This window comes from Penaeus vannamei, chromosome 15 (assembly GCF_042767895.1).
Source record: "Penaeus vannamei isolate JL-2024 chromosome 15, ASM4276789v1, whole genome shotgun sequence".
In the NCBI taxonomy this organism is placed as follows: domain Eukaryota; kingdom Metazoa; phylum Arthropoda; class Malacostraca; order Decapoda; family Penaeidae; genus Penaeus; species Penaeus vannamei.
Window position 1 is genome coordinate 18,948,326 of NC_091563.1, and position 10,000 is coordinate 18,958,325.

At 43.9% G+C, this 10,000-nt stretch overlaps 1 protein-coding gene across 1 annotated transcript in view; it reads right to left on the reverse strand.

Moving 5' to 3' along the window:
• The window catches only part of LOC113809244 (disks large 1 tumor suppressor protein-like), a gene marked incomplete in the record, with an annotated part of 35,454 nt that extends 26,058 nt beyond the window's left edge, over positions 1 to 9,396 (reverse strand). The window contains 2 exon segments of the mRNA XM_070130513.1: positions 8,145 to 8,443; positions 9,323 to 9,396. Of these exon segments, the coding sequence (XP_069986614.1) occupies positions 8,145 to 8,221 (77 nt within the window).
• Positions 9,397 to 10,000: the final 604 nt, after the last annotated feature.

Consider the following 10,000-nt stretch of genomic DNA (forward strand, 5'->3'; position numbering starts at 1 on the left):
ATATATATACATATATATATACATATACATATATATATACATATATATACATATACATATATATACATATATATATACATATACATACATACATATACATACATACATATATATACATATACATGCACATATACATCCATGCACATATTGAAAGAATCGTATGTCGAAAAACACGATTCCAGCGCCACATTCCCTTCCGCGGCGGCTCCACTTCAAGACTAACAAGACCTTCCTTTCTCTTCCTCCTTGAACTGTTTACGGGGTAGTTTTACACCGCCAGCGCCGCCCGAGGGAGGCGGTCGTGCTGCGTGCCGTCATCTGCCAATTACCATCCCAGCTCTGTACGTAGTAGCTAAATAAAAGTACTGTCATAAGACTAAATATACGAGTATTCATGTTTTGTTTTACCCGCGACCGCGAGGGGTGGGCGCCGGGGAGAGCTAGGTCGGAAAGAACAGAGGGCAGCGTGGTGCCAAGGCCGGGCAAGAACGGCGCGCGGGCGGACGGCGAGCGAAGGTGGGAGGAAGCGGGAAAGCGAGGGCGCCACAAGAAAGAGTTACTGTGTTGCGTGATTCTCGGCACCAGACCTTGAACCTCGCCAGCCAGCCATGTCTCGGGGACTTATTTCCACGCTCCTGGCCCTGGCCAAACACCCTGCCTCGCCCTCTTCTCGCTCGAGGTTTCTACGGCATTCTGCTGTAAGCAGCGTAGGCTTCGCGAGAGACTGACAAAGGCGAGGAAATCTTTTCTTGTCGCCCTGTTGCTCATAACTGATAGGGAATGAACTTTCCTGTTACACTCCTGAATAATCCATGAAACAATAGGAGATTGTTGGAGTTCACTCTCACTTCTTAAGTATGCTCAAAAGTGATAGGGGGGAAAGAAACAGGCATTCCCAAGGTTAAGTGCTATATCTGTATATAATAACTTTGTTGATATTGATAAAGTCAATAAAAATATCTGATGTTATTGTGGCTCAATGCGTACCAAATAAAGGATTAATCCTTTGCGTGGTTTAATATAAAAACGATTTCAAGAATTAAGTTAGCAAATTTATTGTCTGACAATAAATTTGCGTCGTTATACAATAAAATCACAAATGCCTTTTCAAAATGCATATTTCAGCTTCTCAGGTATGCCAAGCGTAGATCGACCTTCTGCACACAAACCGCCAATAATTATCAAGTTGTCAATGCATCCATAGCCTGCCACAGTTCTTTATTTAACAGTGATTTAAAGGTGAGCTGGATTCAAGCACAAATGTATCTCCCTCTCCCCTCCCAGCCCGGCCCCCCATCGCCACTCCCGGCGTCACAAGAGGAGGTCTTCAGGAGGGCCTTCACCTGCCACTTCAACGCTCCGTCCTCGCACTTGCATCGATCACATCTCCACACGACACGTCGCTAACCGCTCCGGCATAGCAGTCTAGGCTTACATTACCAGCGGCTCAGCCTAGTCTTGTTTCGCAAAGTTACTGTGATTTCTAAACCAGAAAAAACTATTATAAGACTATTAAAGTAATAAAACTGGTGATATCGCGTCTTCGGGTGCCTAAACAGCTGACCCGGCAGAACCCTTGCAATTTACCAGATCATACAATAAGGCATGGGCAAATGGCAAAACGTAGCCTACGCAAACCGTACAGAATTTTGGAGCTAATCCCATGGCAATGTTGGAGATAACCGACGCAGACACCGGCCACACATACGCATGTATTCATTTGGTTGGAATCATCCCGCAAGTTTCAACCACATTTTATTTGTGGTGACTTGTGTATTAATATTCAATGGGCTACTATTTCAATCATGGCGACATACCGATGACGTAGCCGACATAATGCTCATACGCAATTACCCACTGTCTTTGCACGAGTTAGTGACAGATCGGCACAACACTGGCCAACCGTACTGAGGAGTTTTCCTACATTCCAAGAGCCAATAACTAACGCGGAAAAAGCAGAGCCGCGGTGGCAGGTGGCTGAAAGAGGATCAGTCCAGGCACTCAGGCGTCACCCGCCACTTCAGACCAGCCTCGTCCCTCTCCCACCTGCTCGACCTAGGCATCGCACACCAACAGAACTACTTGTCTCATAAGAAGCAAGTCATTAATAGCGGACACCGCGGGGAACTTCTCCATCCGCCCATAACAAAGTCGATGTCACTGGTCGGATAAATTTCGTCTAATTCACTGGACACGAACTTCAGATAGAGGTCTATTGTATAAATACAAAAAAATCAAGGTACGGCGTGAAAACTGCGAGAGCGAGCATTCATCCTCACACCTTCTCGCATCCAGGTGCCTCGCCCTTCCTTTCCCCGTTCCTGGAAGTAGTTGCCGCTTCTGCTGGCACACCGTTGTTCATACGCATATCACACTGATCACAGTAACAATAATACACAAAAGTAAAACTGACTGGAATTAACACACGGTTAGCCTACAAGCTTGAAGTGAGTCGTTGGTGACAGAAGAGAGCAGCACACCTTTGTTCGGCTCGGGTCGGGAGGAGCGAGTGCCCCACCCAAGGAGACAGAGAGGGGAGCAGGCAGGCAGTCAGAGCAGTCGCCGTGCACAGCGGGAATGTGCCTCCATCACCAGCGCAGCTACCTTACTGACACCAGCACCAGCACAAGTAAGAGAAGCAGCAACAGCACACAACAGCAGGGGCCACACGCTCACCACGGTACTGGAGAAGCAAGTATTGACCCAGCACCGCCACCACCCCCCACCATCCCTCGCTCCTCACTCACCCAGGTGCTCTCTTCTCTACCTCCCCTCGTTCACGTGAGCCCTCCACGCCGACGACGCACCGCGCTCCATGCCGCGGCCGTCGGCGGGAGGGGAGTGCTTAGGGCCTGCTTCGGGAGTCGGTCCTGCGCTGCATCGAGGCGGAAGGGCATGGGACCTGCGATATGTGATGCCCACGCCGTGCAACGCACCATAACAAACACGCGTGCAAAAATATCATATATAGTTAGATATAGATATAGATTCATGTATGAATGTATGCATATGTAAGTGGAAATGCGTCTCTACCTGTTCATTCCTTTTCCCATCTGCAAAGCGTAACTCCTTGTGACTTTGATATCTCTGAAATGATGGGCGTGGCCACGGAGGCCTTTCGGAAGAGGCTACGAGAAGTCCAATGCTGATAAACGGCACAATAAGTAAATAACGTGGAGGCACATTCCGCCGGTGCGTGCGGTGTCAATAGACGTCACGGTGGCGGTGGTGAGCGAGGTGTGTCGGGTGTCACAGCATGTCACTCCGCTCGCCTAGCTAGGAGGCCCGTTACGCCCGGAAAATAAGGCAAGGCGTTCCTGGGCCTCCCTTCGGCCGCCCACGATTCCGGTCTTGGCAAGAGCACACTGCTACCACAATACTCCTAGACGTGGGCTCCGTGGCAAAAGTCGTTTCCCATAACCTTGACAAATGTTACAACTTTGCAGTCTCAATATGGCAACAATAGGCTTATAAAATCAACATAGCAACAATGCCATCAAGCTGGAATAAATTCTTGGTTGGATGGCATTCTCATCATGGAAACGGTTGCACGTCCGCTTGGCTCAATGCACCTTCGGATGTACCTGAAGCAAAGGTGCTTTTAGCTTAATTAGTGCAGTGATTTCTGCCTCCGCGAAAACTAACAAAAATTTCACTAATGACTCTGAGCACGCCCATCAACATGCGAGCCACGCCTTTCGAACGATGACGCAAGGCCGCAGAGAAGTAGCCACCCTAACATAGGCCGAGAGGAAATAACGATGGGCTAAAAGAAATTCGAATTCACACCGCGTAAACAATCCACAGCAACGGGGGTGTCACACCACGCTCCCTGTTTATGTAACGAGGCTAGAAGACAAACGGGTTGGCGGGTGAGCAGAGCGCCAGGATGCTGTCCTCGCCGACGGAGCCACACGCGAGACGGATATTGATAAGGGAAAGGGGATTAGGAGCTGCGTGAGTCACACTTACAGGGGAGCCTGTAATAGATTAAGCGAGCGGTGTCACGAGAAAAATGACTGCAGAAACGAGGGGCGGGACTAGTGCTCTGAGGGTCAAGGTTGGGACAATAAAGGACCAACAGGAGAGTGAGGGAAGGACTTGTTACAGCTCTGTGGATCGAGACGGAGGTAGACAGAAACCCATAGTACACACACGAGTAGGAGGCGATATGGGGGAATTCGGAACCACCGTGCTTTTTTGGCATCCTCCATTACCATCCAGTCGGTGGTGCTTTAGCGGTGCTGCTTTTCATAACTATCATGAAGAATTAATCTGACTCTGTAGTAACACCTTATCTCTGCTGTGAAACCTCTACGATGACGCCATCCATCTTGAGAGCAATCAAGCAAGTTATTTCACTGACGAAATATCCTTGCCTGATATTCACACACGATAATAACTGGTTAACAGACGGAAGTGTGAGGAACCTGAGTGAATTTTGAGGGGAACTGGATGGACGGAGGCAGACTATGTGTGACGCATTACAAAACAACGTATGAATAAAGAGCAGCAGAGGGGTGTAACTCCCACTTTGCCCCTCCCCCCTCCCCCTCCCCCATTCTACCCATGAAACAGCGCTCCCGGGAGTCTCTCGTCCGACCCCCCCCCCCAAACGCAGACAGTTATCACGCAGCTCCATGCAGCTCGTGTACATGCACTCGCTCTTTAACAAATACCACGGCGTCTGAGACCGCACGCTGGACGAAATGTCACGGCGCGTGGCACCCATACACGCCCGGGCAGGCTATTCATTCTCCTTCTCAAGAGGCCTTTACTTCGCGAGTCTAGGTGTGTAGAAATGCATCTCTCTCTCTCTCTTTCTCTCTCTCTCTCTCTCTCTCTCTCTCTCTCTCTCTCTCTCTCTCTCTCTCTCTCTCTCTCTCTATATATATATATATATATATATATATATATATGTGTGTGTGTGTGTGTGTGTATATATGTATATATATATATAATATATATATATATAATATGTATATAATATATATATATGTATATAATATATATAATATGTATATAATATATATACATATATATAATATATATATATATATATATATATATATATATATATAATACACACACACACACACACATGTATGTGTGTGTGTGTGTTTGTGTGCGCACAATAAGACATGACATGAGTTCCTAATGAAACGGACAAATAACCGAATTGTAGAAGTTTTCTTCTTCCTCTTTGTTTACTAGTTACTGTGTTCATATATATATATATATATATATATATATATATATATATATATATATATATATATATATATATGAAAGAGGGGGGGAGAAACAGAAACACACAGAAAAAGTATATTTCCCTCGCACTTCTTAAGGAGACCTAAAATATTTCACAAAAAAACGTAAGATGGCACTTGTTCCATGCAGAGGTACACACAAAAATTAAGCCGAGCGAAATTCGAAAAGGCAAGCGCGCGAAGTGGCATCATCATTACATGTCTCCAGTCCAACTGGAATGAGTTGCCAGGTATACAATAAAATATTCCTGCCACAGGGCCTACTTATGTTCCTTTTACAAAATTTTCACTGACATGTTCGTATATTTTGAAATTCAATATCACATAAAATACTTAAATTGCAATACATACGAAACAGGCAGCTAATAACACATTAAAAAGGCACAGTCATGCTATTCTTAGTATGAATTAGTTTAATGACTACCTGCTACCTGCTTATAACTGCCTACATACATAAAAAGAAAACTATAACTGGAGAATATGTATACAGCGAAATTCTGAAGTAATCCGTTGGCAATACCACAGGCTTTCAACGATGACTGCTAAACGGATGATTCTTAAATACCTCTTACCTACAGTCATCGCCTAAGTGTTGTTTCCTCTTATCATAAGTGCACCTGAACTAGCAGTAAAACTTTCCAGATTGAAGATAATATCAAACATGTTATATCGTACGGAAAAGGTATTTCAAATTGAAATGCTGCTTAAATCGTATAAATGTGAGTGAGTGAGAGCGCATCCGTGTGTGTAAACATAGAGGTTATATAAAACCTACAATACGTTGCACGACTAGCATCCGTAACCTATACATGTGTCAAAACAGGTGAATTTAAATCTAGGCCAAATATCCAGTCCATCAGCCCCATGTGTCGAGGTCGAACAAGTGACCTTGCCAGATATGCCCTCGTCCAGCCGACAACGGACGAGCCAACTTCAATTTTCGGAGGGATATTTTCGCCACTTGAGGCCTTGCACTTCCGGTTCTGGTGTTGCCGTAATGTGGGCCAGACGTCCCGCTTTCTTAAGACATCGTTGTGCTGAAGACAACGACACGTCGCTACACATGTATCACGCGCTTGGCCCAAAACATGAGAACGAAACTTACTGATAATTTGATAGGCTTTACAATTCTAGAAAGGAAATGGGTCTCCTCGGCGGTGTTTCCGCCACATCTCGGGGTAGGAGGCAGCATTCCACGCAACATTCGAAACTAATTGTGCCTCCCATGTCCCCTTTACTCCCGCCTAGCATGCCCGCACGGTGTGACGTCATCGTTTGCGAAAAGCCATACCGAGGACACCATCCTATCCACTGCTGGCTCAAGTTACTTCTCAGAGCGAAGTATGCTGTTCTCTGGCAAGGAGGGCAAGATGTAGGGCCTACTGAGTATGACAAATAATCCTCCACATAATTCAAGATGATTATCCAAGCAAACAACGGCATAGGCTTCTCGGGGGGAGAGCGGTCTACGATATTCCATACATTATGCCTGTAGCCAGTACAAACACCAAAATCAGAGAAACGATGCAGCCGAAGAAGGACGGGTTCCACCAACTGGTTCCTTTCCACCGAAAATACTTGGGGAATGTGCAATTTCACATCGCAGTTTCTTAATTAAAAGGTTCCCATTACTAAAGAATCGCGTATTCTTAATACTTACTGCATATCTCTAATCTTTTCACTTAACCATATTCTTCAGTTTCCCAATGTATGCGCACCCTATGAAATCATGAAAAACCTGCAGATTACTGTAATCATACAAGCAAGCAAGAAAACCTAATCTAACAGCTATGACGAAGATAAGGCATGACTAGTAGCATCCCCGCGCCCCTCTGCTGGTGAGATTAACCAACACCAGACCCGTGAGAGTTAGACGTTGCTCACGCGGTCTCAAGTAGCAGGCGAGGGAGCCTGTTTGTTTACCCACGCCACCAAGACACAGAAACAAAGCTGAACTGCTCTACTACTTCATTCTCGGCTGTAATTATGTTCGAAATACTATTTAAAGGAGGAAAAGGGATAACATGACAAAATGAAAAGTTAGGGTAACGGGGCACACACTTAACACACACCACACAAACACGTAGAGTTTTCATACATGGGATTGGCAAGTAAACATCATTACGCAGATGTACAAAGAGTTTGGTATTCAAATCTAGAATGAATGAGCTTTTCCCATGAAAGTCTTCGCGCAATAAACATTATAAGCATTTGTCTCAATTGAGAAGCTGAGCGAGTGGGGGCTGAGAGAGAGCACTAAAGCACCTGACATCACTTGATACGGAGGTAACCAAGAATCTCTTCGCCCCGGCTACAAGATAACGACAAATGATGCCATATAAAACCCACTCTAAGTCAGCTCTCCCCGGAGTCAACCTTTGAGTGTCTTGTCTGACATCTGAGCCCCGCTGACTCTATCCCTGGAAAAGAGCGGACACATGACCCTGGCACCTCTGGCTTTCTGGGTGCGGCACTTGCTTCCCAACGTCTGCACTTTTCGACTACGTCCCCTTTTTCGTTATCCACTTTATTAATCCAATCTTTTTTTTTTTTTTTTTTTTTTTTTTTACTAATCCCCATATTTCACACCCAACTACCCACCCATCTTCAACAATTTTGTACATTCAACTTCTTCCCCCAGTCTTACTGCAATAAACACATTGCAGTATCAGCATTTGGAATGGGGAAAAAAGATTCATTACGATCACATCACAATGTTATTCCCCCAAAGCAACAGAAGACCAGCGCATAAACTGACTACATGTATAACAGTAGCGACCAACAGCTACGGGCCGTATGTATCGCTTCTCCGTGATTGGCGCACCGTTATTCTTATCACAACCTCCCTCTACCTAGCAGCGACTCCTGACTCACCTGGTAATCTTCTGCGGGTCCTTCTTTCTAGTTAAGGTCCCGTTGGCCTTAGGTGGTAGGCCGTTCTTCCTGGTCATGGCTGCTGGTGGGCCAAGTGTGACCACAGTGCTGATGTCAAGGGTCTTGATTAAACAGAGATTGCCATCTCCAAGTCTGTTATATGCACAATGATTTCCAGATACATGACAGGTTTCAATGATCTCTTACTATACAAACACTGTTGTCTATATTTGGTACTTGTCACTTGTATGTTTCTAACAAAACCTGCAAAGACTATTATATATGCCTTCTGCCCATTTCTGCATAAATAGTCCATAGATGTATATATGTGCAAATATACATATACATATAAATGTATGTATGTATAAATGTATATATATATATATATATATATATATATATATATATATATATATATATATATATATATATTTTCTGAGTTTCTTAAATCTCAAAGTCAACATGAACACCAAACTCTTTTCTTCAGGATATCCGCTCCAACCCAAAGTATCAGTGCAAGGGCTACACTCGTCATATCCGCGTGACACTGATAACATTACCCATTAAGCCCATCTCATGTGTGTGACACCTGGACTCCGAGCTGGCACATGCTTTTGGTATGCCATGGTCAGCCATAATGCACAGGCAAAGCCCTACGACTTAGTACGGAGAAATATATACTTAACGAACATTATGTATGGATAATTACATCACTATTAAAAAGAATTCGCTTATACCATACTTATATTTTTTCCAATACATCTGAAAATAAAAACACTGACTTAATAATTTCCCCGCACTGTACGTATTTCCAGTCGAAATATTTAGAGGACAAATACTTCAACCAAGCGGCGGCAGAACCTTTGTAAGGAGAAATTGACTGGGAATTATTTCCAAAACAGCTACTTCGAATACGGACATTATCATGGCAAACACTTGGAAATATCATCTTTTCGCTATCAGAGCACTTTCACATTATTTCTTCAACTTAAAAAATATATAACAATACAATTTTCTCCATAGATGGATTTTCTGTTGATAACCGTCATACGCTTTCTCACAATCTTTTCCTTTGAATATAGGCCTATTCCTTTCTGTGCACAATCATTTGGGCAAATATTTTCTGTATATTTTGTTTAAAACTATTATTTATAACAAAATCGTATGTCGAAAGTTACACTATTAAAATAATCTCAAATTCACTGCTACTCTCTCTTCACGACACGTGCGCATCAGGAACTGCGGTACAAACTTACTACAAACTGTAGAGCTCTGTACTGGGTGCCAACTTCTACAGATTACAACAGTTATTTCGGAACTTTGCGTGGTAGTTTAGTATTAACATCACATGTAAGGTCTACATTATTCAGTATGTTTTGTTGCAATCCTCTATAATTTTTTTTTGTCTATACTTAAACAGTAATAATAAGCAACAACAATTACTACCCGGCATCTCCATCGCCTGGCAGGGGGGTGGGGGTCTGGTCCCTCTAGCTCACACCCTGTCGTCGTTGCCACTTACTCATCAAAATATATTTTTTCTACATAATTAGTTTAAATTTTCCACGTACATAATTAGTGGGTCGTTTATAATAATAAAAAGCGAAGTATACTGGCATGGTAAGGCCGCGGCTAGAAATCTGAGACAAGCTTACATGAAGATTTTCATGTGAAGGAATTCCACTCGCGTTCGCATCATCTTTTGCGGGCGAACGAAACGCCCGAGATGAGTTTAGAAATTAGACTTACTATTAATAACCGGTTGGCCAAACAATTTTTAATAAAACTAATTAATGTTTTTTCTATGGAAAATCCTTTCGCTTTATTGTTTAGGCTCAGAGACTAATCCTCTGTGG